This window comes from Catharus ustulatus, chromosome 23, assembly GCF_009819885.2.
Source record: "Catharus ustulatus isolate bCatUst1 chromosome 23, bCatUst1.pri.v2, whole genome shotgun sequence".
NCBI classification, from domain to species: Eukaryota; Metazoa; Chordata; class Aves; order Passeriformes; family Turdidae; genus Catharus; species Catharus ustulatus.
In genome coordinates, this window is record NC_046243.1 from 5,802,136 (window position 1) to 5,828,010 (window position 25,875).

General features: G+C 51.8%; 4 protein-coding genes and 3 pseudogenes across 4 annotated transcripts; all 7 read right to left on the reverse strand.

Annotated features, from left to right (window-relative positions):
• Positions 1–1,838: 1,838 nt before the first annotated feature.
• LOC117006566 lies at positions 1,839–2,607 on the reverse strand (annotated as a pseudogene).
• Positions 2,608–3,874: 1,267 nt separating this feature from the next.
• Positions 3,875–4,180, reverse strand: LOC117006641 (feather keratin Cos2-2-like). The gene has a single exon (XM_033079187.1). The coding sequence runs from the start codon at positions 4,178–4,180 to the stop codon at positions 3,875–3,877; it is 306 nt and encodes a 101-aa protein (XP_032935078.1).
• A 4,510-nt stretch (positions 4,181–8,690) lies between these two features.
• LOC117006622 (feather keratin Cos1-2-like) lies at positions 8,691–8,987 on the reverse strand. Its single transcript, XM_033079161.1, has one exon. The coding sequence runs from the start codon at positions 8,985–8,987 to the stop codon at positions 8,691–8,693; it is 297 nt and encodes a 98-aa protein (XP_032935052.1).
• Positions 8,988–13,486: 4,499 nt separating this feature from the next.
• On the reverse strand, positions 13,487–14,272 carry LOC117006624 (annotated as a pseudogene).
• Positions 14,273–15,511: 1,239 nt separating this feature from the next.
• On the reverse strand, positions 15,512–15,838 carry LOC117006573 (feather keratin Cos2-2-like). Its single transcript, XM_033079099.1, has one exon. It carries the CDS (start codon positions 15,836–15,838, stop codon positions 15,512–15,514), a length of 327 nt encoding a protein of 108 aa, XP_032934990.1.
• Positions 15,839–19,700: 3,862 nt separating this feature from the next.
• On the reverse strand, positions 19,701–20,475 carry LOC117006529 (annotated as a pseudogene).
• A 1,216-nt stretch (positions 20,476–21,691) lies between these two features.
• On the reverse strand, positions 21,692–22,025 carry LOC117006528 (feather keratin Cos2-2-like). Its single transcript, XM_033079047.1, has one exon. The coding sequence runs from the start codon at positions 22,016–22,018 to the stop codon at positions 21,692–21,694; it is 327 nt and encodes a 108-aa protein (XP_032934938.1). The 5' UTR covers positions 22,019–22,025.
• Positions 22,026–25,875: the final 3,850 nt, after the last annotated feature.

Sequence of the window (25,875 nt, forward strand, 5' to 3'; positions counted from 1 at the left end):
GTTTGAAAACATCTAACATCAGAACAGATGACAAAGAAAAGACAGTGGCTTCCTCAATTGTCTCAACACCCCTCCACACACATTTTTTCCCTGAACAATTCACCCCTCATAACCAGTACTTTCCAGCCCAGCCACTCGCCATGTTTTCCCAGATAGGTCTTTCAGACTGTCTTAACTGTCTGGTAGCCCCAAACTGCTGAGGTTCAAGCATTAGGGCTGCTCCCCCATGGGCTCCAGGCTCTCTTGTCCCAGAGGTGCTCTGTCTGATAGGAGTTGGTGATGCTCTGTCTGCAGGACACCTCAGCCCTGCAATGTGTGCGGTGAACAGCTGGGGTTGCACAGGGCGTTGCAAGGCTGTGCCAGAGGAGCAGGGGAACTGCCCGAGGTATCCTTGCCTTTCCATGCCCCTTCTCCTGGACATGGGGGGAAGGTGAAGCAGAGGATCTGGGTTCAAGCCAAGGTATATCTATCTACCTATCTATCTACCTATCTATCTATCTATCTATGTAGCCATTTTCTATCTGAGAACCTTTCTCCAGCACAGGTCGATCCACAGCAAGAGGAACATTTCCTTGTGTGCTTGGGACCTCCTGAAAATCCCAGAGCCCCTGGAACTCCTAACACCTAAGAAATAAAAAGGGTCCACTACACAGGGTATCTCTTTTCTCACAGGACATGTTTACTGGGGATCCATACAGGAAAGGACCACACTGTCCCAGTTTAGAGACAAGTTTGGGAGAAAAACACACTGGAATGAGTGTTTACACTAAAAAAAAGTTCCAGAAATCCATTTCTACCAATAAGAAGTGAATAAACAGTGAATGAAAGTGAAAAAACCCCAACCATATATTGACAGGGTGCCCACACAGCAGGGGAAAAGGTAAATAAATGTAGATATTGAAAGTCAGACATTACTCCCTGCACACACCCCACACCAAAAAACCCATAATGGCAGGGAAAGAAAAAAAACTCACAACAGGATGGAAATTGGTAAGGGGAAAGATGATGCTGACTGCTGTCACAGGGGGAAAAAAATCCCAAAATTACAAAGAACTTCTTGGGCAAACAGATGGGAACCAGGTGAATCCCCTGGTTTTAGTCTCCATTTCAAGGACGGGAGAGTTGCTCCTTTCCAACAGCAACAAGGGGACAGAGTGGTAGCCTCCAACACGGTGGGAGCAGGGTTTGGGTGCTCCACATGCTCAGCTGATCCTGTGAACTCCCTCAGCCCTACCTGTCTGGTTAGAAGCTTGGCAGAAGAAGGCTAATGTGAGCGAGGGATTTGAAGAGGGGACGGAGTGGGCTATCCCCACGCATTGTGTTTCCCATTCCCTCCTGTGTGACCTTTTGACATCATCTTCTCCTCATGGTCACCATTCTGGGGAAGCCAGGGATGTATTTGTGAGCTCCAATAGTAAAGGCACAAAGCAAAATCCACCACGGAGTGTGCATCATCAGCTCCCTGCTCCTTCTGGCCTCAGCTGAATGGAAGAGTTCCCAGACAAGGAAGGAGAAAGCAGAGGGCCAGGTTTGGATGCAAAACGACTTTATTGAGTGTAAGGAAGGAAAGGAGGTAGCTGAAAGGGGACACCAGGAGCAGCCACTGGGGTGCAGAGGGGGTGTCCATTTGGGTGGCCTGCAGAGGGATGGAGGGAGGCAAACAGGTCCCACTGGACTGGTATTGGGTGGTGCTGATGGAAAAGGAAGAAAACAGAAAGGAGTGGAAGACAACAGCAGAAGACCAAAGGCACAAATCCAGCTTTCCGAAGATCCATCTTCAGTGCAGTACCACCTTCTGAGGTCACAGAGGTTCTTGCGCAAGGAAGTTGCCAGCAGATTTAGCAGGGGGGACAACATCTGCTGCCACCATAGCAGTTGGTGATGCAGGAGAGGTCAAAGCCCCCAGAGCTGATGGGCACTCCACCACAGCTGAGGATGTTGCCAACAGCAGCAGAGGTGGAGGATCCCACCACGGTGTTCTGGGGGAAGGAGCTGAGGATGGGGCCAGGCAGGGTCACCAGCACAGCAGGTGGCTCAATGGCCACGTGGGAGCTCTGGCACTGCCTGACACAGCACTCATTGCAGCTGTTGGCCAGCGGGCAGGGGCCGCAGGGCTGGCAGCAAGGGTTGCAGGGCTGGCAGCAGGACATGGCTCGGGGTCACAGGAGCACCTGGCACAGAGGGCAGGGAGAAGCAGAAAGTGAGGACACATGAGGAGCAGCACTGTACCCAAACAACCTGCAGCCAGGTCAGCACCTGCTGGCACACATTGCACTGCCCAGCTCAAAGCCCAGGAGCCACCTCAGCCATGTCCCAGCCTCTCTCTGTCTGCACAAGACCTTCTCTCCCCTGCCCTCTCACAGGACAAGCAGGTACCAGCCCTGGCTATGACAGGCCCTGTCAGCTAAAACCTACAGCCAGGAAAGGGCTGGTCTTGAAGCAGCAGCAGCAGGAGAGAGGCTTTCCACTCACCTGGTTGCTGAGGAGAAGGAGGTGAGAGAAGTGGATGAGAGCACAGAGACTTGGGCTGCCTTTTATAGCAGTCCTGCACTGTCCTCAGGCCCAGAGGGCACCTCAGTGGAAGTCATAATTTTGTAGCCAGCTCATTTCAAATGTGCACCCTCCCAGTTAATGGTAGGGGCTGTGTCCTGATTTCCTGCACTGTGACCTCTATTTCCTGGCTTCTGCTATGTGTGTTCCTATCTGAAGATTTCTAGAAGTGCTGGGATGAGAGTCCCAATAATTTCCTGGATATAAACACGTCAGAGTCGGCAGAAGGCTTGGATCATGGTCTGGTGGCATTCCATACAAGCACAGGCATAAGCCTTTGCCATTACTGTGGGTTTGTTTGTGGCAAAGTTCTCAGGGCATCCCTCTCATTCTTCTTGTATACCTGCCCATCACTTCTTCCTAAGCATGCACGTGTACACTGGAAAAAAAATATGCCACACTGCTCTCAGGAAGTAATGGTTGGCAGTTCCTCAAGTAGCAGGGCTTCCTCATATGTTGTGCTTGCTCTCAAAAGCAAACACTGCAAATAAGGCTACAGGAATGGGCTCTATGACAAGAGTCCAGAGGCTCCTGCCATGTGTGACTGGGTCAGGTCCAAGTGTGTCCCAAGGGCATTCAGCGCTGCTCAACACTGAGAACATGTGTCACACTGCTACAGCCTCTGTGAAAGTGGATTTCATAAAAATGGTTTGGCTGGAAAGACACTTCAAGGTCATTTGATTTCACTCCTCCTGCTTTAAACACAATTGGCAATGAATCCACCCTCTAAACCAGTTTGGTAAAAGCTTTGTTCAACCAGGTCTTGCACACTTCAGGATTGAGGAACCCAAAAACCCTTCTTGATCATTATTACCATGCCTCATCACCCTCAGAGAGAGGGACATAGTTGTTAGCTCCAAGGGAAAGGAATGAAAAAAACTGAATGGCAGTGACTGCAATGTTCTTCTTCCTCCACTTCTTTGACAATGACCAAATTGGAAGAGCTGTCACAGAAAGAAAGAGAAATAAGAAGGCAGAGGTTTGAATGCTAAAGCAACTTTATTGAGTCAAAAGAAGAAAAGGATGTGGTTCCCAGAGGGCGGGAGAAGGCAGCCACTAAGATGCAGAGGGGAATGTCTGACGTCCTGGCTGCTGATGGATGGGGGCCAACAGATCCCACTAGGATGACATTGAGTGGTGGAGTAAGGAAAGGAATGGAAAAGATAAATGAGAGGAGGAAGAGCAGAAGTAAAACCACGGTCTGATTCTCTAAATCTGGAGCCTTAAAGTTCTGTCTTCATTGCAGCAGTGTGCTCAGAGGTCTTGGAGGTTCTTGCCCAGGATGCTGGCATGCAGCATCTTTAGCAGGGACGAACAGCATCTCTCACCATAACCGCGGGGTGATGCAGGAGATGTCAAAGCCCCCGGAGCTGATGGGCACACCCTCAGAGCTGAGGATGCTGCCAACGGCAGCGGAGGTGGAGGATCCCACCACGGTGTTCTGGGGGAAGGAGCTGAGGATGGGGCCGGGCAGGGTCACCAGCACAGCAGGCGGCTCAATGACCACGTGGGAGCTCTGGCACTGCCTGACACAGCACTCATTGCAGCTGTTGGCCAGTGGGCAGGGGCCGCAGGACTGGCAGCAAGGGTTGCAGGGCTGGCACTGCTGGCACTTCTCAGGGCAGGACATGTCTGGAGCCTGGCGCTGCAGCTGGCAAACAGGGCAGGGAGGAAGCAGAGCACACGCACACCTGAGACACAGCTCACAAGGCACCCCAAACAAGACAAGGTCCTACTGCCTGCCGAACTCAGGCTGTGCAGGCCCAAACTGGGCATCCTTTGCCTCAGGCCAGCATGGTCCTGCAGAGCTCAGCCAGGCCCAGTCGTGCTCCTGCCTGGCCTGCATGAAGATCAGCACCTCAGCCCAGCCTCAGTCTCTGGCCAGAACACACGGTCTCCCCTCTGCCCACACCACCACCATTGCAGAACATTCCCAGAAGAACAAGGAGCAGGAAGAAGGGCAGGATAGTTCAGTGGTGTCCTAGAGAGATAGGAGGAGGAGAAAGGGGCTTGCAACTCACCTGGTTCCCAAGCAGAAGGAGGTGACAGAAGGGGATGACAGAGCCACCAGTTAGCTGCCTTTTATCCTGGCCCCACAGTGCCTGAGGGCCCACAGTTCGTGCTGCATGAGTGACGATATTCCTGCATGATCCCAAAATGAATGGAACAACTTTGGGAATGGAATGGTTTGAGTTGGATTTTCTATCTACAATGACTTGGCATTTCCCGGCTTACATCATTCCATTCCCTCAAGGACACTTATTCTGACTGCCGGTATGCAAGATTATTCCAGATTTCCGGGGGCAAGGATGTGTCAGTGTGGGCAGAAAACAATAACTAAGTTCAGAAGTGTTTCAAAGGATGGCAGCTGATTCCAACCCGGTGCAGTCTTGTAGGTAATTATAATGATGCCAGATGTTTTAATTCTGCTCACTGCAAGGGCCTTATCTTCTCCCAACCCTTCCAGTCTTTTTGTCAGCACCTAATGGCTCCACTGTGTGTCTTGTCTTTTTAATGAATCCACTTTTCCCTCCTCTCAGCCTGCACTGTGAAAATTAGGTTCACTCTCTTGGTAGCATTAAAAGTTTAATAAAGCACAATAAGAGACAGACAATAATCCAAAGGTTATACTTCTGGGTTCTGGCATTCTGCCAAGTGCACAGCCTAGCTCAGAAAGCACTTCTTTAAATGCATCCACAGGTTGCTCAGTCAGAGACTATCATACATTATACCAAACCCGTCGATTTGAGTTCCCCCTACCTGGCCCTCCTTCCATCCTCTAATCCACTATTTTTTATTTCTCCTTGTGCCTCCGTCCTGTCACGCATCCCCTGATAACTGATGATCAATAAGTTTCTTTCTCTGGTGTTTTGGTTTCTGTCGCTGCTATCTACATCCAGATAGGATAATCCAAGGCTGTATAGAATGTCCTGATTATCTTTTGACATTCTTAGTTATTAAAATAATAAAATCTTCCTACATTCCATGCTACAATCCAAGAAAAATATATTGATGGCACTACGATTTCTTAGTTTTGTTAATAGCAAAAGATAAATAACATGTATTCATATCGCAAAGATTTCCAACATCGCAAACATAATATCCATCTCAATATAGACGAAAAAACAGTAATATAATATGTACTTATGACATGCACCATCCTTGAGACACATGTTGCATTGCAGTCTGAGCATGTGTCCTGCTTTTTGTGCCCTAAAGCAACTCTGGGCCAGAGCTCCCCAACATCTCCTCAGTCCATCCCTTGCCGTAGCCCGTGGCCCATGTGCTCCAGCCATGTGCAGTGATGTGTGTGGGAGTGTGGCTGTGCCCCAGTGTGTGCGAGTATCTGCACATGCCTGTGCTTGTGCCCTCGTGGGAACACCCCTAAGAGCCTCTCGTCTATGTGGGGATGGTTGTGCACAGGACAGAGCACTTGTGTGCAGCCCGCCTGCCCGTGTGCCTGTGCACGTGTCCCGGGCTCTGTGTGTCTGGCTTCATCTCTGTGCACAGCTGGGCAGGGCTGGCAATGTGTCAGTGGCCCTGTGGCCACTGTGACCTTCGTCCTGAGTCATGAGCTATGGGAAAAGGTTTCTGTCAAAGAGAAAGAGTGAATTTTTTTAAGAGAGAACCGTGTTGACTATTAGGAGGCATTGCTGTTTCCCATTCCCTCTCGTCCGACCTTTTGACATCATCTTCTCTGTGTGGTCACCATTCTAGGGAAACCAGGGATGTATTTGTAAGCTCCAATACTAAAAGCACAAAGTAAAATCCATCATGGACTGTTCACCCTTGTCTTCCAGCTCCTTTTGCCAGGAGCTGAATGCAAGAGTTCCCAGGCAATGAAAGAAAAGGAGAGGTCCAGATTTGGATGCAAAAGAACTTTACTGAGTGTAAGGAAGAAAAGGAGGTAACTGAAACAGGACACAAGGAGAAGACATTGGGTGCAGAGGGGGTGTCCATTGGGTGACCTGCAGAGGGACGGAGGGAGGCAAACAGGTCCACTGGGCTAGCATTGGGTGGTGCTGATGGGAAATGAAGAGAAGAGTGTGGAAGAAAACAACAGAAAACCAAGGGGCACAAATCCAACGTTCCAAAGATCCATCTTCAGTGCAGTACCGTCTTCTTAGGTTGTGGAGGTTCTTGCACAAGTATGTTGCCAGCAGATTTAGCAGGGGGACAACATCTGCTGCCACCATAGCAGTTGGTGATGCAGGAGAGGTCAAAGCCCCCAGAGCTGATGGGCACTCCGCTAGAAACTGAGGATGTTGCCAACAGCAGCAGAGGTGGAGGATCCCACCACGGTGTTCTGGGGGAAGGAGCTGAGGATGGGGCCGGGCAGGGTCACCAGCACAGCAGGCGGCTCAATGACCCCAATCCCAAAGCCAGGCCATTCCCTTGATGTCATCTCCAGGCAGCCTTGGTGCACTCAGCTTTTTTTCCCAGGGCCCTTGCTTCTGCCTCATGAAGTGGCTTTGAGGTTACAGTGTTCTGGTGGGAATGGGGTGACTGGAGAGTCCTGTGGCCACAATAACATTTATCCTGAACCATAACCAATGGGAATAAGTTTCTGTCACACAGCATGAAGTGGATGGAGGGAAGAGTTTACTGTGCTTTGGATGTAGATGTGCGGAGGTAAAAAGCACAACAGAATAGAACTGCATTTTATTCCAATAAAAACAGCATCCTCAAAGAGCACATCCTTGGAGAAATACCTAAAGGATCTAACATGGACAAACAGAAGTTATGCAGAAGTCAAGCAGGATGACCTCTCAGTTCTCCAAGGCTGATAAAACAGATGTTCTGCAAGACAACAATATTGGGCCTACTCAAATGTGGCAGTTGAGGACCAGCTACCAAAGAAAGACATCAGACTTGAGGATACTTCCCAAAGAAGCAGAGAAGGACAGCGGATATGGATGACAACTATGTAAAATAAAGTCGGTTTGGGCTAACTAATGAGTATGTAATCACTACCTCTGAATAAAAATCTCTTTACCTGTATGCCTGGTGTGCTCTGTTAGAGGATGGATGCCCTCGAGTGCCCAAAGCTGCAGTGAAGAATTCCTCCTTTCTAATACTCAAAAACGTGTTCTGTTTTTTCTGGCTGCTGATCTCCTTTGATCTGGCAGATCTCTGGCACACACTGTGACTTTTCTGGGGAAGACCACAGACCCACAAACCAATCTGGGACACAAGTAACATGCCATTTGATACTAAGGCCTTCTTTGGGCAATCTTACCTGTATAAGATGTGTGATCTTGTGGTACTGGCATGAGTTTTTTGGTAATCTGGAATCTTATATTTGACTTGGTTCATCAGTTGATAATAGTCTTGTGTTTGTATTTGTATCAATACAGTAATATTTTTGGTCTAGTATTTGGAAATGTGCAGTGGAAAATCTAAAGAGGGCATGGTAAGAAATCCCCACTTGGTTGCATTTTTCACATTGGAGGAGTTTGGTGGTTCCTGCATGAACCAGCAAAGGAGTCCACAGAAAAGTTGTTCTGAATGAGCTCTATTTTTTGTCAGATACCAATACTAATCATGAAATGCCTCAGTCCTGTCTGTAAGGACAGAAGCTGAGCTGAACACTAACTGTGAAAGGCAGAGTTGGAAGGGAGGAGGCTGTGGGCTATCCCAGGCCTTGCTCCTTTCCGTTCCCTGCCATCTTCAACCTGACAGTCATTTCTGTGGAGCAGCCAGGGATGTGTTTATCAGCTCCCTTGGAATGGGCAAATAATAAAATCCACCACGGGGTGTCCACCCTTGGCTTCTTCCACCTCCAATGCAAGAGCTCCCATGAAAGAAAGAACAAAGCAGAGGCCAGGTTTGGATGCAAAATGACTTTACTGAGTCTAAGGAAAAAAGGCAGAAGCTCCCAGGGAGCACCAGGGGCCACCACAAGGGTACCAGTGAGGGTGTTTGTCAGCTTGGCTTCCAGAGGAATGGTGCAAAGCAAAACAGGTCCCACTGTGCTAGAATTGGTTGATGCTGCGGGAAAGGAAGGAAGAGAAAGAGAAGGGAGTGGTGGAAGCAAACAGGAAGCTAAGGCATAAATATAGTGTTCCAAGATCCATCTTCATTGCCGCTCCATGGTCTGAGGCTGTCGAGGTTCTTGCCTGAGGATGTTGCCAGCAGATTTAGCAGGGGGGACAACATCTGCTGCCATAGCAGCTGGTGATGCAGGAGAGGTCAAAGCCCCCAGAGCTGATGGGCACTCCGCCACAGCTGAGGATGTTGCCAACAGCAGCAGAGGTGGAAGATCCCACCACGGTGTTCTGGGGGAAGGAGCTGAGGATGGGGCCAGGCAGGGTCACCAGCACAGCAGGCGGCTCAATGGCCACGTGGGAGCTCTGGCACTGCCTGACACAGCACTCATTGCAGCTGTTGGCCAGCGGGCAGGGGCCGCAGGACTGGCAGCAAGGGTTGCAGGACATGGCTCAATGTCACAGGTGCACCTGGCACAGAGGGCAGGGAGAAGCAGAAAGTGAGGACACATGAGGAGCAGCACTGCACCCAAACAGCCTGCAGCCAAGGCACCTGCTGGTCCACATTGCACTGCCCAGCTCAAAGCCCAGGAGCCACCTCAGCCAAGTCCCAGCCTCTCTCTGTCTGCACAAAACCTTCTCTCCCCTGCCCTCTCTCACCACAAGCAGCTCCCAGCTCTGGGCTCTGACAGCTCGTGTCAGCTGAGACCTACAGCCAGGAAAGAGCTGGTCTTGAAGCAGCTGCAGCAATAGGAGGAAGAGAAGGAGGAGAAGAAGCTTCCCACTCACCTGATTTCGGTGGAGAAAAACACGTGAGAGAAGTGGATGAGAGCACAGAGACTTGGGCTGCCTTTTATAGCAGTCCTACACTGCCTCATGCGCAGAGGTACCTTCCTGGAAGTCATAATTTTGTGATCAGTTCATGTTAAAATGTGCATCATTGCAGCTAATAATAGGGACTGTGTCCTGGTTTCCTGCACTGTGGGACTGTATTTCCTGGCTTCTGCCATGTGCGTTCCTGTCTGAGGACTTCTGTAAAGCCAGGATGAGACCCCCCAGGATTTCCAGGATATAAACATGTCAGAATTGGCAGAAGGCTTGGATCATGGTTCTGGTGGCATTCCATGTAGGCACATGATATGTCTTGATTCCTCCCTACTGGGTCAGCCTTCGGTCATCAGTCCATGCCCATTTATCCACCTCATTCCTTCTCTTCCCCTCTCTCATTTTACTTCTCTCCAGCAACCACCACAAGATCACTTCTCCCAGAAAATTGCTGCCCTACCTCTGTTGGACCCCAGCCACTTGCTTGTCTTTTTCACCTCATACTCTTACTGTCAATCCTTGGTTTTATTACCAGCTATGATGGCTTGACCTTGGCTGCATGGCCAGAGCCCTTCAGCCACTCTATCATTTCGCCTTCTGTGATGCACAAGGAGGAGAAAATGGGAAGGAAAGCAACTAGAATATTAAGATTTGAATGTATGCTAAAGCATAATTCTTATGACTGTGCACTGAATATAGATCTTTGGAACACCGGATTTGTGCCCGTGGTTTTCTTTTGCTTTTTTCCACTCTCTTCCCTTCTCTTCCTTTCCCGTCAGCAACACCCAATGCCATCCTAGTGCAACCTGTTTGCCACCCTCCATCCTTCTGCAGACCAGCAGACAAACACCCCCCTCTGCACCTAAATGTCTGCTCCTGGTACTCTTGGAATCAACTCACGGCTTAGAGCCAATAAAGTTGTTTTGCATCCAAGGCTTGGCCTCTGTTTCTCTTTCCATCTGTGTCAACTTTTTTAGTGAGCTCAGGGCAAAAGGTGGAGGAAGCTCAGGTTGGCACTCCCTACAGTGGATTTTACTTTGTGCCTTTTCTTTTGGAGGTCACAAACACACCCCTCACTACTCCACTGCAATACATAGGAAAGAAGCTGATTTCAAAACTTGACAGAAAGGGAGGGTGAAAGGAGGTAGATGGGGATCAGCAGTGCTTGGGATAGCCCTTAACCTCTTCTTTTCTGGCACCTCCCTCACATTTACTGTTCTGCCCAGCTGCTGTCCAGACACACAGGATGAGGAGTTTCATGGCTTAGGTTTGGCATCACCCACACAGAAGAGTTGATTGGGTTGAGCTGTTTCCAGAAGATGTTTGCAGCTGAATGCACCATGAAGGATGCTGTAACCCCAGGAGGAGCCTGCACCAGAAAAGATTCCTGGCAGGAATTTCCACTGCAGTGGAGAGACAGCCAAGATGGAACCAGTCCTGTGGGCAGGACTTCTTCCCCTTTTGGGACCTGCACTGGAGCATTCTGTTGAACAAGTGCACCCATTGGAAATGGGTCCCTTTCCATGGGACTGCTTAGAAGGAAAGAGGCCCATAATTTTCCTTGCAATCCTTGAACTGCTGAAAAACTGGATGGAGTTTTCCAAAACCTTCTGCTTTAGAGAGAGAAAGGCTCCAAACCTTCACTCATAGCACAGGTTTTCCAGCTCTTTGGTCAACTCTGATACATACAGCAGGATTGAAGTGGCTGCTAGATTGACATTTGACACATTCCAGAGATAGTACTGGCTCACCTAGAAGAAACTGCATGAAGATGCATCTTTAGACAAAATATACTCTTGCCTTTCTGAAGAAGCAAAAGAAGGGTGTGAGAATGGCATTCAAAAAGGAGAAACAATTTCCAAACACACCTGCTTCCCAAGCAGAAGGAGGTGGCAGAAGTGGTTGACAGAGCCACCAGGTAGACTGCCTTTTATCCTGAGGGTCCAAAGACCATGGTGTGACAAAGAAGTAACAAATTTACAGCACAATCAAATGAAAGGAATGATCTCTTGGACCAGTATGCCATGAGTTGGTTTTTTCTTCTAAAATGACTTTGCATTTCGTAGCTTTCATTATTCCCATTCCTCAAGGACAATTCTCCTGCATGCTGGTGTGCGAGATTCAGGTTTCCTGGGGGCAAGGATGTTTCAGTGTGAGCAAGAGACATGAACTAAGTGCCAAAGGCATCCAAAGGATGGCAGGGGATGCAAGTCTGGGGAGTTCTGAAGATTTATAATGTGACAAGATGCTTGTAATTCCTACCGACTGGAACAGCCTCCTCTGTTAGCAGCACATTGAGTCCTTTTCTCAGCACCTATCTGCTCCACTATGTGCGTTGTCCTCTTAATCAATCCTTGTTGCCTCCTCATGAAGAATCGTTTAGATTCCTGTAGCACTCCTGCCTGAACATGTGTGTCCTGCTTTGTGTTCCCTGAAGCAGCTCTGGACCAGAGCTCCCCAGCATCTCCTCAGTCCCATCCCTTGCCGTAGCCCGTGGCCCATGTGCTCAACCATGTGCAGTGAAGTGTGCGGGAGTGTGGCTGTGCCCCAGTGTGTGCGAGTATCTGCACATGCCTGTGCTTGTGCCCTCGTGGGAACACCCCTGAGAGCCTCTGGCCTATGTGGGGATGGTTGTGCACAGCGCAGAGCACTTGTGTGCAGCCCCCCCTGCCCGTGTGCCGGTGCGTGGTGTGCAGGCTCTGTGTGTCTGGCTTCATCTCTGTGCACAGCTGGGCAGACTGGCAATGTGTCAGTGGCCCTGTGGCCACAGTGGTCTTCATCCTGAGCCATGAGCTATGGGAAAAGGTTTCTGTCAAAGAGAATGAGGTGTGTGGAGAAAAGTGTTGGACCATGTCTGGGAGGTGCAGGCCCGACTGTGGGAGAGTTGCTCCTCTCCCGCAGCTAGATGGGAAAAAAGAATGGCAGCCTCCAACATCGGTGGTAGCATGGTTTGGGTTCTGTCCTCATGCTCATTTGATCCTGTGAAACCCCTAAACTCTGCCTTGTTGCAGTGGGTGAGCATGGTAGAGTGTGGCGAGTTTCCTGGAAGCGCCTTAGAAAGACACCACAAGGTGCACAGGCATGTCTGCCCTTCCCTGAGTGATCTCAGCTCTCTTGTGTGAGTCATTGAGGGTGATGTGGAAGAATGGGACGGGAGTGTTTGTATGGGACTCAATGGAGACCTTTTATACTTCTCACGCAAAGGGGCCCAAGGACAAGGAAATGCTGGCTGGGTTTGAGGGAGCTGGGAAAATATAGGAGAGGCAGGAGGGTGGGATGAGTGACAGGGATAATACTCTGAGGTTATAGGTGTGGAAAAAAGGGGAAGAACCAATGGGGTAAAAAGTATTAATGCGGTAAATGAGTGTCACGGTGGGAGAGATTTTTCTCTTCCCATGAGTGAGGGAGGAGATCCCCTAAGGGTGCTTTCCCCCTGGAGGACAAGTGTGAGCATTGGCCTTAAGGGCTTTCCTTCCAGGGAAGGGCCACAGCCTCAATGTGGCCTTGGGCCTCCACACTGCCTGTGGGATGAGAAGCGGCAGAAGAAGGCTAATGTGAGTGAGGGATTTGAAGAGCGGAGCTTGTGGGAAATCCTCAGGTATTGTTGTTTCCCATTCCTTCTTTTGTGACCTTTTGACATAATCTTCTCCGGATGGTCACTATTTTAGAGAAGACAGGGTTGTGTTTGTGAGCTCCAATAGTAAAGGCACAAAGAGAAATCCACCACGGAGTGTGCACCCTCGGCTTCCTGCACCTTTTGTCCTGAGCTGAATGGAAGAGTTCCCAGGCAAGGAAGGAGAAAGCAGAGGGCCAGGTTTGGATGCAAAACAACTTTATTGAGTGTAAGGAAGGAAAGGAGGTAGTTGAAAGAGGACACCAGGAGCAGCCACTGGGGTGCAGAGGGGGTGTCCATTCGGGTGGCCTGCAGAGGGATGGAGGGAGGCAAACAGGTCCCACTGGGCTGGCACAGGGAAAACCTGATGGGAAAGGAAGAGAAGGCAAGAGAGTGGAAGAAAACAACAGAAAACCAAGGGCACAAATCCAACGTTCCAAAGATCCATCTTCAGTGCACCTCCACATTCTGAGGTCGTAGAGGTTCTTGTGCGAGGAAGTTGCCAGCAGATTTAGCAGGGGGGACAACATCTGCTGCCATAGCAGTTGGTGATGCAGGAGAGGTCAAAGCCCCCAGAGCTGATGGGCACTCCGCTAGAACTGAGGATGTTGCCAACAGCAGCAGAGGTGGAGGATCCACCACGGTGTTTCTGGGGGAAGGAGCTGAGGATGGGGCCGGGCAGGGTCACCAGCACAGCAGGCGGCTCAATGGCCACGTGGGAGCTCTGGCACTGCCTGACACAGCACTCATTGCAGCTGTTGGCCAGCGGGCAGGGGCCGCAGGGCTGGCAGCAAGGGTTGCAGGGCTGGCAGCAGGACATGGCTCGGGGTCACAGGAGCACCTGGTACAGAGGGCAGGGAGAAGCAGAAAGTGAGGACACATGAGGAGCAGCACTGCTCCCAAAGAGCCTGCAGCCAGGTCAGCACCTGCTGGCACACATTGCACTGCCCAGCTCAAAGCCCAGGAGCCTCCTCAGCCAAGTCCCTGCCTCTCTCTGTATGCAAAAGATCTTCTCTCCCCTGCCCTCTCCCAGCACAAGCAGCTCCCAGCCCCTTGACTCTGACAGCCCCCGTCAGCTGAGACCTAGAGCCAGGAAAGGACTGGTGTTGAAGCATCATCATCAGAGGAGGATGAGCAAGTAGTAGAAGAGGCTTCCCACTCACCTGATTCCTGAGGAGAAGGAGGTGTGGAGCAGTGGATGAGAGCACAGAGACTTGGGCTTCCTTTTATAGCAGTCCTGCACTGCCTCAGGTCCAGAGGTGACTTAGTGGAAGTCATAATTTTGTGACCAGCTCATGTAAAATGTGCGCCCTCACAACTAATCCTAGGGGCTTTGTCCTGGTTTCCTGCACAATTGACTGTATTTCCTGGCTTCTGCCATTTTTTTTTTTATCTGAAGACTTCTATAAATACCTGGATGAGAGCACCAATAATTTCCTGGATATAAACACGTCAGAGTCGGCAGAACGCTTGGATCATGGTCTGGTGGCATTCCATGCAGACAGATGACATGAATGTGTGTTCATTCCTGTGGGTTTGTTGTGGCAAATTCTCAGGGGATTCCTCCATTTTTCTTGTGTAGCTGCCCAACTCTCCCTCCCAATGCATCCACATGTGAACTGAAAAAAAAATTTATGCCCTACTGCTCTCAGGAAGTAATGTCTGCATTTTCCCCAGGAGGCGGGGCTTCCTAATGTGTACTGGTTGCTCAAAAGGAAAACTTTGGAAATACGGCTTCAGGAATGGTCTCTATTAGAAGAGTCAAGGGTCTCCTGCCATGTGTGACAGAGTCAGCTCCAACTGTGTCCCAAGGACATTCAGCACTGCTCGACACTGAGAACATTTGTCACGCTGCTGCTGCCTATGTGAAATTGGATTTCATTATAAATGGTTTGGGCTGGAAAGACACTTCAAGGCCATTTCATTCCACTCCTTCTGCCCTCAACAGATGGGCAGTGATGCCACCCTCAGAATCACTTGGCAGAGGGCACTGTTCAGCCAGGTCTTGCAGATTTCCAAGGCTGAGGTACCCAAATCATTCTGGTAATTCCTTTCCATGCCTCACCACCCGCACAGAGAGTGTAATCTTTGTTTACTCTAAAGGAAGCCAAAAAAGAAAATTGCACTACAGTGATTGCAGTGCCCTTATTCTCCACATCTTTGACAATGACCAATTGTAGTGCTGTCAGAGAAAGAAGGACAAATCAGAGGCTGAAGTTTGAATGCTAAAGCAACTTTATTGAGTCAAAAGAAGAAAGGATGTGGCTCCCAGAGGTATCCACTAAGGTAACCATTAAGATGCGGTGGGAATGTCTGACGTGCTGGCCTACCGAGGGAAGGAGGCCACAGTGCCGCTAGGATGACTCAGAGTGGTGGGGTAAGGAAAGGAATGGAAAAGATAAATGAGAGGAGGAAGAGCAGAAGGAAACCCACCGTCTGATCCTCTAAATCCAGAGCCTTAAAGTTCTGTCTTCATTGCCGCAGTGTGCTCAGAGGTCTTGGAGGTTCTTGCCCAAGGATGCTGGCTGCAGCATCTTTAGCAGGGACGACAACATCTCTCACCATAACCGTGGGTGATGCAGGAGATGTCAAAGCCCCCGGAGCTGATGGGCACTCCCTCAGAGCTGAGGATGCTGCCAACGGCAGCGGAGGTGGAGGATCCCACCACGGTGTTCTGGGGGAAGGAGCTGAGGATGGGGCCAGGCAGGGTCACCAGCACAGCAGGCGGCTCAATGACCACGTGGGAGCTCTGGCACTGCCTGACACAGCACTCATTGCAGCTGTTGGCCAGCGGGCAGGGGCCGCAGGGCTGGCAGCAAGGGTTGCAGGGCTGGCACTGCTGGCACTTCTCAGGGCAGGACATGTCTGGAGCCTGGCGCTGCAGCTGGCACACAGGGCAGGGAGGAAGCAGAGCACACGCACACCTGAGACACAGCTCACAAGGCACCCCAAACAAGACAAGGCCCTACTGCCTGCCGAGCTCCAGGCTGTGCAGCCCCAAACTGGGCATCCTTTGCCTCACCAGCACAGTCCTGCAGAGCTCAGCCAGGCCCAGCCGTGCTCCTGCCTGGCCTGCACGAAAATCAGCACCTCAGCCCAGCCTCAGCCTCTGGCCAGAACACACGGTCTCCCCTCTGCCCACACCACCACCATTGCAGAACATTCCCAGAAAAACAAGCAGAAGAAGGGCAGGATAGCTCAGTGGTGTCCTAGAGAGATAGGAGGAGGAGAAAGGGGCTTGCAACTCACCTGGTTCCCAAGCAGAAGGAGGTGACAGAAGGGGATGACAGAGCCACCGGTTAGGCTGCCTTTTATCCTGGTCCCACAGTGCCTCAGGGCCCACAGTTCATGCTGCATGAGTGACAATATTCCTGCATGATCCCAGATGAATGGAAACATCTCTGGGAACAGTACAGCATGAGTTGGATTTTCCCTCTACAATGACTTGGCATTTCCCGGCTTACATCATTCCCATTCCCTCAAGGACACTTCTTCTGACTGCTGGTATGCAAGATTATTCCAGATTTCCTGGGGGCAGGGATGCGTCAGTGTGGGCAGAAGACGAGAACTAAGTGCAGAAGGGATGCAAAGGATGGCAGGTGATGGCAGCCTGGGGCACTCTGGTGGGGGTTTATAATGCTGCCAGATGTTTGTAATTCCTGCTGACTGCAAGGGCCTTATCTTCTCTGAGCCCTTCCAGTCTTTTGCTCTGCACCTAACGTTTCCGTATCTGCCTTGTCTTTTTAATGAACCTTCTTTGCCCGCCTTTTCACCCTGCACCATCCTTGAGACTCATGTAGCACTGCTGCCTGAGCCTGGGTCCTGCTTTGTGTGCTCTGAAGCAGCTCTGGAGAGGTGCTGCCCAGCATCTGCTTGTGGGAATACAGCAAGAGAGCATAACTGCGACCACTGCTCAGCTTGTCACAACCGACAAGGATGTGTGAGCTGCAGTAGACGCCCAGCTTTGACAAGATTTACCAAGAATTTTAAGAAGGAATATAAGAGGAAGTGCTTGGCACATGGTGCTGAGTATGCTGCTTTGTGGGTATCACACTAGTGCTGTACATCCCTGGTTAGCTCGGAGGGAGGCTTTGATTTAGCAATGTTACATAGTGAAAATTTAGCAATTGTTTAAATATTATACGTGCGCTATTTTTACCAATAGGTGAAAATGTGTATCAACTCTGGTTTTTGTCTTAATTATGGCTTCATGCATACAATCCTTAAGACCCCATTTCATAATTGCCTCACCAGCATCTCCTCAGTCCCATCCCTTGCCACAGCCCGTGGTCCATGTGCTCAGCCATGTGCAGTGATGTGTGTGGGAGTGTGGCTGTGCCCCAGTGTGTGCGAGTATCTGCACATACCTGTGCTTGTGCCCTCGTGGGAACACCCCTGAGAGCCTCTGGCCTATGTGGGGATGGTTGTGCACAGGACAGAGCACTTGTGTGCAGCCCCCCTACCCGTGTGCCGGTGCACGTGTGCCGGCCTCTGTGTGTCTGGCTTCATCTCTGTGCACAGCTGGGCAGACTGGCAATGTGTCAGTGGCCCTGTGGCCAAAGTGGTCTTCATCCTGAGCCATTATCTGTAAGAAAAGGTTTCTGTCAAAGAGAATGAGGTGTGTGGCGAAAAGTGTTGGACAATGTCTGGGAGGTGCAGGCCCGAAGATGGGAGAGTTGCTCCTCTTCCATAGCTAGATGGGGAAAAACAATGGCAGCCTCCAACATCGGTGGTAGCATGGTTTGGGTTCTGTCCTCATGCTCATTTGATCCTGTGAAACCCCTAAACTCTGCCTTGTTGCAGTGGGTGAGCATGGTAGAGCGTGGTGAGCTTCCTGTGGAAGCGCCTTAGAAAGACACCGCAAGGTGCACAGGCATGTCTGCCCTCCCCTGAGTGATTTCACTTCTCCTGTGTGAGCCATTGAGGGTGATGTGGAAGAATGGGACGGGAGTGTTTATATGGGGCTCGAGGGAGTCCTTTTATTCTTCTCTCGCAAAGGGGCCCAAGGACAAGGAAGTGCTGGCTGGGTTTGAGGGAGCTGGGATTACGATAATTTCACGATTACAAGCCGCACTGACTATAAGCCGCATCTCCGGGTGCCGGCAACATTGCGTTCTTTGTCCATACATAAGCCACACCTGATTATGAGCCACTCTGTTGTTTGCAGCGAGGACCTGCGCACAACAAAGTTGCCAATTAGTAACAGAATAGCTGGATCGTGTGGTTTACTGGCTCGGCTCGGCCTGTGTGCGCTCGGCCCGCTCGGGGCTGCCGACAGGCCCAGGTGGCCCAGCTCGGCGCTACCGCTCAGCGGGGCCCCTCAGGGCCGGCCGCCGCTGCCACCGGGCTCGCTTGCCTTGGCCTGGCGCTGCCCCACGGTGGAAGGCTGGGATGGAGCCTGCCGGCACCAATGGCGGCGGCGGGAGGAGGGGAAGGAGCGCCCCTGCAGCCACGGCAGCAGTGGCAGGCGGGGACGAAGCCTGCCAGCTCCTGCAGTGACAGTGGCAGGAGTCCCCTGCCTCCCCCCAGGGCCACGGGGCTGGCAGGAGGTGTCCCCGCCACCCCCCCGAGCCATGCGGATTGCAGCACGGAGCCCTGCACTTCCCCCCCCGCGCCCCCACGCTGCCGGCACAGAACCCACCTCCACCCGCCGCGCAACAGAGCAACCAATTGGTAACAATCGCACAATCCCGGTTTTACTGGCAGGTGCTCGGCTCGGCAACTCGGCTGCACTTCCGGGGTTGGAAATTTCAGAAAATTTTTCACATATCAGTTACTCCTGAGTGTAAGCCACATTTCCAGGGTAGGAGCAATATTTTAGTCAAAATGGTGCGGCTTATAATTGTGCTTTACTGTATATAGGAAAGGCAGGGGGGTGGGCACAGCAAAAAGGACAATATTCTGAGATTAGAGGGGCAGAAAAAAGGGGAAAGGCCAATGGGATACACAGTATTAATGTGTAAATGAGTGTCACGGTGGGAGAGATTTTTCTCTTCCCATGAGCGAGGAAGGAGATCCCCTAAGGGTGCTTTCCCCTGGAGGACAGGTGTGAGCATTTGGCCTTAAGGGCTTTCCTTCCAGGGAAGGGCCACAGCCTCAATGTGGCCTTGGGCCTCCACACTGCCTGTGGGGTGAGAAGCTGAGCAGAAGAAGGCTAATGTGAGCGAGGGATTTGAAGAGAGGAGCTTGTGGGAAATCCTCAGGCATTGCTGTTTCCCATTCCTTCTTTTGTGACCTTTTGACATCATCTTCTCCGGATGGTCACTATTTTAGAGAAGACAGGGTTGTGTTTGTGAGCTCCAATAGTAAAGGCACAAAGTAAAATCCACCACGGAGTGTGCACCCTCGGCTTCCTGCACCTTTTGTCCTGAGCTGAATGGAAGAGTTCCCAGGCAAGGAAGGAGAAAGCAGAGGGCCAGGTTTGGATGCAAAACAACTTTATTGAGTGTAAGGAAGGAAGGGAGGTAGCTGAAAGAGGACACCAGGAGCAGCCACTGGGGTGCAGAGGGGGTGTCCATTTGGGTGGCCTGCAGAGGAACGGAGGGAGGCAAACAGGTCCCACTGGGCTGGCACAGGGTAAACCTGATGGGAAAGGAAGAGAAGGCAAGAGAGTGGAAGAAAACAACAGAAAACCAAGGGCACAATCCAACGTTCCAAAGATCCATCTTCAGTGCACCTCCACATTCTGAGGTCGTAGAGGTTCTTGTGCGAGGAAGTTGCCAGCAGATTTAGCAGGGGGGACAACATCTGCTGCCATAGCAGTTGGTGATGCAGGAGAGGTCAAAGCCCCCAGAGCTGATGGGCACTCCGCCACAGCTGAGGATGTTGCCAACAGCAGCAGAGGTGGAGGATCCCACCACGGTGTTCTGGGGGAAGGAGCTGAGGATGGGGCCGGGCAGGGTCACCAGCACAGCAGGCGGCTCAATGGCCACGTGGGAGCTCTGGCACTGCCTGACACAGCACTCATTGCAGCTGTTGGCCAGCGGGCAGGGGCCGCAGGGCTGGCAGCAAGGGTTGCAGGGCTGGCAGCAGGACATGGCTTGGGGTCACAGGAGCACCTGGCACAGAGGGCAGGGAGAAGCAGAAAGTGAGGACACATGAGGAGCAGCACTGTACCCAAACAACCTGCAGCCAGGTCAGCACCTGCTGGCACACATTGCACTGCCCAGCTCAAAGCCCAGGAGCCACCTCAGCCAAGTCCCAGCCTCTCTCTGTCTGCACAAAACCTTCTCTCCCCTGCCCTCTCCCAGCACAAGCAGCTCCCAGCCCTGGACTATGACAGCCCCTGTCAGCTGAGACCTACAGCCAGGAAAGAGCTCGTCTTGAAGCAGCAGCAGCAGCAGGAGGAGAAGAGGCTTCCCACTCACCTGGTTGCTGAGGAGAAGGAGGTGAGAGAAGTGGATGAGAGAGCAGAGACTTGGGCTGCCTTTTATAGCAGTCCTGCACTGCCTCACGCCCAGAGGCACCTCAGTGGAAGTCATAATTTTGTAGCCAGCTCATGTCTAATATGCACTATCCCAGGTAATGGTAGGGGTTGTGTCCTGGTTTCCTGCACTGTGGACTGTATTTCCTGGCTTTTGCCATGTGCGTTCCTATCTGAAGACTTCTGTAAGTGCCGGGACGAGAGCACCAAGAATTTCCTGGATATAAGCATGTCAGAGTCGGCAGAACGCTTGGATCATGGTCTGGTGGCATTCCACGCAGGCACATGACATGAGCCTTTGCCATTCCTGTGGGTTTGTTTCTTTCAGCGTTCTCAGGGCATCTCTCAATTTCTTCCTGGATACCTGCCCATCTCTCCTCCCCATGCATGCACAAGTAATCTGGGAAATAAAAATAAATGATGCCCTACTGCTCTCAGCAAGTGTAAGTTGTCGATTTCCAGCAAGCAGGGCTTCCAAATGGGTTGTGCTTGCTCCCAATGGCAAACTTAAGAAATAAGGCTGCAGGAATGGGCTCTATGAGAAGAGTCCAGTGGCTCCTGTCATATGTGACTGAGTCAGCTCCAAGGGTGTCCCAAGGGGAGTAAGCACTGCCCAGCACCCAGCGCATTTGTCACACTGCCTCTGTGAAATTGGGTTTTATTCAAAATGGTTTGGGCTGGACAAGACCATTTCATAGATGGGCACTAATGCCAGCCACAAACGAGTTTGCTCAAAGCTGTGACCTACCAGGTGTTTAACACTTCCAGGATTAAGGCATCTGAAAGGTTTCTGGGTAATTTAATACAATGCCTCACCACCCTCACAGAGATGGACATCTTGGTTTAGCTCCAAGGGAAAGGAACGTAGAAAATTGCACTACAGTGCTTGCAATGCTCTTCCTCCTCAAATCCTTTCCCAATGAGCAAATTGAAAGTGTTGTCGCAGAAACAAAGAGAAATCAGAGGCCGAGGTTTGAATGCTAAAGCAACTTTATTGAGTCAAAAGAAGAAAAGGATGCAGCCCCCAGAGGTATCCACTAAGGCAACCACTAAGATGCGGTGGGAATGTCTGACGTGCTGGCCTGCCGAGGGAAGGAGGCCCACAGGTGCCGCTAGGATGACTCAGAGTGGTGGGGTAAGGAAAGGAATGGAAAAGATAAATGAGAGGAGGAAGAGCAGAAGGAAACCACCGTCTGATCCTCTAAATCCAGAGCCTTAAAGTTCTGTCTTCATTGCCGCAGTGTGCTCAGAGGTCTTGGAGGTTCTTGCCCAAGGATGCTGGCTGCAGCATCTTTAGCAGGGACGACAACATCTCTCACCATAACCGCGGGTGATGCAGGAGATGTCAAAGCCCCCAGAGCTGATGGGCACTCCCTCAGAGCTGAGGATGCTGCCAACGGCAGCGGAGGTGGAGGATCCCACCACGGTGTTCTGGGGGAAGGAGCTGAGGATGGGGCCGGGCAGGGTCACCAGCACAGCAGGCGGCTCAATGACCACGTGGGAGCTCTGGCACTGCCTGACACAGCACTCATTGCAGCTGTTGGCCAGCGGGCAGGGGCCGCAGGGCTGGCAGCAAGGGTTGCAGGGCTGGCACTGCTGGCACTTCTCAGGGCAGGACATGTCTGGAGCCTGGCGCTGCAGCTGGCAAACAGGGCAGGGAAGAAGCAGAGCACACGCACACCTGAGACACAGCTCACAAGGCACCCCAAACAAGACAAGGCCCTACTGCCTACCGAGCTCCAGGCTGTGCAGCCCCAAACTGGGCATCCTTTGCCTCAGCCCAGCACGGTCCTGCTGAGCTCAGCCAGGCCCAGCCGTGCTCCTGCCTGGCCTGCATGAAAATCAGCACCTCAGCCCAGCCTCAGCCTCTGGCCAGAACACACGGTCTCCCCTCTGCCCACACCACCATCATTGCAGAACATTCCCAGAAGAACAAGGAGCAGGAAGAAGGGTTGGATAGCTCAGTGGTGTCCTAGAGAGATAGGAGGAGGAGAAAGGGGCTTGCAACTCACCTGGTTCCCAAGCAGAAGGAGGTGACACAAGTGGTTGACAGAGCCACCGGTTAGGCTGCCTTTTATCCTGGTCCCACAGTGCCTCAGGGACCACAGTTCATGCTGCATGAGTGACGATATTCCTGCATGATCCCAGATGAATGGAAACATCTCTGGGAACAGTACAGCATGAGTTGGATTTTCCCTCTACAATGACTTGGCATTTCCCGGCTTACATCATTCCCATTCCCTCAAGGACACTTCTTCTGACTGCTGGTATGCAAGATTATTCCAGATTTCCTGGGGGCAGGGATGCGTCAGTGTGGGCAGAAGACGAGAACTAAGTGCAGAAGGGATGCAAAGGATGGCAGGTGATGGCAGCCTGGGGCACTCTGGTGGGGGTTTATAATGCTGCCAGATGTTTGTAATTCCTGCTGACTACCAGGGCATTATGTTCTCTGAGCCCTTCCAGTCTTTTGCTCTGCACCTAACGTTTTCCGTATCTGCCTTGTCTTTTTAATGAACCTTCTTTGCCCTCCTTTGCACCCTGCACCATCCTTGAGACTCATGTAGCACTGCTGCCTGGGCCTGGGTCCTGCTTTATGTGCTCTGAAGCAGCTCTGGAGAGGTGCTGCCCAGCATCTCCTTGTGGGAATACAGCAAGAGAGCATAACTGCGACCACTGCTCAACTTGTCACAACCGACAAGGATGTGTGAGCTGCAGTAGACGCCCAGCTTTGGCAAGATTTACCAAGAATTTTAAGAAGGAATATAAGAGGAAGTGCTTGGGACGTGGTGCTGAGTATGCTGTTTTGTGGGTATCACACTAGTGCTGTACATCCCTGGTTAGCTCGGAGGGAGGCTTTGATTTAGCAATGTTACATAGTGAAAATTTAACAATTGTTTAAATATTGTATGTGGGCTATTTTTACCAATAGGTGAAAACGTATATAAACTCTGTTTTTTGTCTCAATTATGGCTTCATGCATACAATCCTTAAGACCCCATCTCATATTTGCCACACCAGCATCTCCTCAGTGCCATCCCTTGCCATAGCCTGTGGCCCATGTGCTCAGCCATGTGCAGTGATGTGTGCGGGAGTGTGACTGTGCCCCAGTGTGTGCGAGTATCTGCACATGCCTGTGCTTGTGCCCTCGTGGAAACACCCCTGAGAGCCTCTGGCCTGTGTGGGGATGGTTGTGCACAGGGCAGAGCACTTGTGTGCAGCCCCCCTGCCCGTGTGCCGATGCGTGTGTGCCGGGCTCTGTGTGTCTGGCTTCATCTCTGTGCACAGCTGGGCAGACTGGCAATGTGTCAGTGGCCCTGTGGCCACAGTGGTCTTCATCCTGAGCCATGAGCTATGGGAAAAGGTTTCTGTCAAAGAGAATGAGGTGTGTGGAGAAAAGTGTTGGACCATGTCTGGGAGGTGCAGGTCCGAAGGTGGGAGAGTTGCTCCTCTCCCACAGCTAGATGGGGAAAAACAATAGCAGCCTCCAACATCGGTGGTAGCATGGTTTGGGTTCTGTCCTCATGCTCATTTGATCCTGTGAAACCCCTAAACTCTGCCTTGTTGCAGTGGGTGAGCATGGTAGAGTGTGGTGAGCTTCCTGTGGAAGCGCCTTAGAAAGACACCGCAAGGTGCACAGGCATGTCTGCCCTCCCCTGAGTGATTTCACTTCTCCTGTGTGAGCCATTGAGGGTGATGTGGAAGAATGGGACGGGAGTGTTTGTATGGGGCTCGAGGGAGTCCTTTTATTCTTCTCTCGCAAAGGGGCCCAAGGACAAGGAAGTGCTGGCTGGGTTTGAGGGAGCTGGGATTACGGTAATTTCACGATTACAAGCCGCACTGACTATAAGCCGCATCTCCGGGTGCCGGCAACATTGCGTTCTTTGTCCATACATAAGCCGCACCTGATTATGAGCCACTCTGTTGTTTGCAGCGAGGACCTGCGCGCAACAAAGTTGCCAATTAGTAACAGAATAGCTGGATCGTGTGGTTTACTGGCTCGGCTCGGCCTGTGCGGGCTCGGCCCGCTCAGGGCTGCTGACGGGGCCAGGTGGCCCAGCTCGGCGCTACCGCTCAGCGAGGCCCCTCTGGGCCGGCCGCCGCTGCCACCGGGCGCTTACCTTGGCCTGGCACTGCCCCACGGTGGCAGGCTCGGATGGAGCCTGCCGCACCAATGGCGGCGGCGGGAGGAGGGGAGGAGCGCCCCTGCAGCCACGGCAGCAGTGGCAGGCGGGGACGAAGCCTGCCAGCTCCTGCGGTGAACGGCGGCAGGAGTCTCCTGCCTCCCCCCAGGGCCACGGGGCTGGCAGGAGGTGTCCCCGCCACCCCCCCGAGCCGTGCAGATTGCAGCACGGAGCCCTGCACTTCCCCCCCCCCGCGCCCCCACGCTGGCCGGCACAGAACCCACCTCCACCCGCCGCGCAACAGAGTAACCAATTGGTAACAATCGCGCAATCCCGGGTTTTAACCTGGCAGGTGCTCGGCTCGGCAACGTCGGCTACACTTCCGGGGTTGGAAATTTCAGAAAATTTTTCACATATCAGCCGCTCCTGAGTGTGAGCCACATTTCCGGGGTAGGAGCAAATTTTTAGTCAAAATGTTGTGGCTTATAATTGTGCTTTACTGTATATAGGAAAGGCAGGGGGGTGGGCACAGCAAAAAGGGCAATATTCTGAGATTAGAGGGGCAGAAAAAAGGGGAAACACAGTATTAATGTGTAAATGAGTGTCACGGTGGGGGAGATTTTTCTCTTCCCATGAGCGAGGGAGGAGATCCCCTAAGGGTGCTTTCCCCTGGAGGACAGGTGTGAGCATTTGGCCTTAAGGGCTTTCCTTCCAGGGAAGGGCCACAGCCTCAATGTGGCCTTGGGCCTCCACACTGCCTGTGGGGTGAGAAGCTGAGCAGAAGAAGGCTAATGTGAGCGAGGGATTTGAAGAGGGGAGCTTGTGGGAAATCCTCAGGCATTGCTGTTTCCCATTCCTTCTTTTGTGACCTTTTGACATCATCTTCTCCGGATGGTCACTATTTTAGAGAAGACAGGGTTGTGTTTGTGAGCTCCAATAGTAAAGGCACAAAGAGAAATCCACCACGGAGTGTGCACCCTCGGCTTCCTGCACCTTTTGTCCTGAGCTGAATGGAAGAGTTCCCAGGCAAGGAAGGAGAAAGCAGAGGGCCAGGTTTGGATGCAAAACAACTTTATTGAGTGTAAGGAAGGAAGGGAGGTAGCTGAAAGAGGACACCAGGAGCAGCCACTGGGGTGCAGAGGGGGTGTCCATTTGGGTGGCCTGCAGAGGAACGGAGGGAGGCAAACAGGTCCCACTGGGCTGGCACAGGGTAAACCTGATGGGAAAGGAAGAGAAGGCAAGAGAGTGGAAGAAAACAACAGAAAACCAAGGGCACAAATCCAACGTTCCAAAGATCCATCTTCAGTGCACCTCCATATTCTGAGGTCGTAGAGGTTCTTGTGCGAGGAAGTTGCC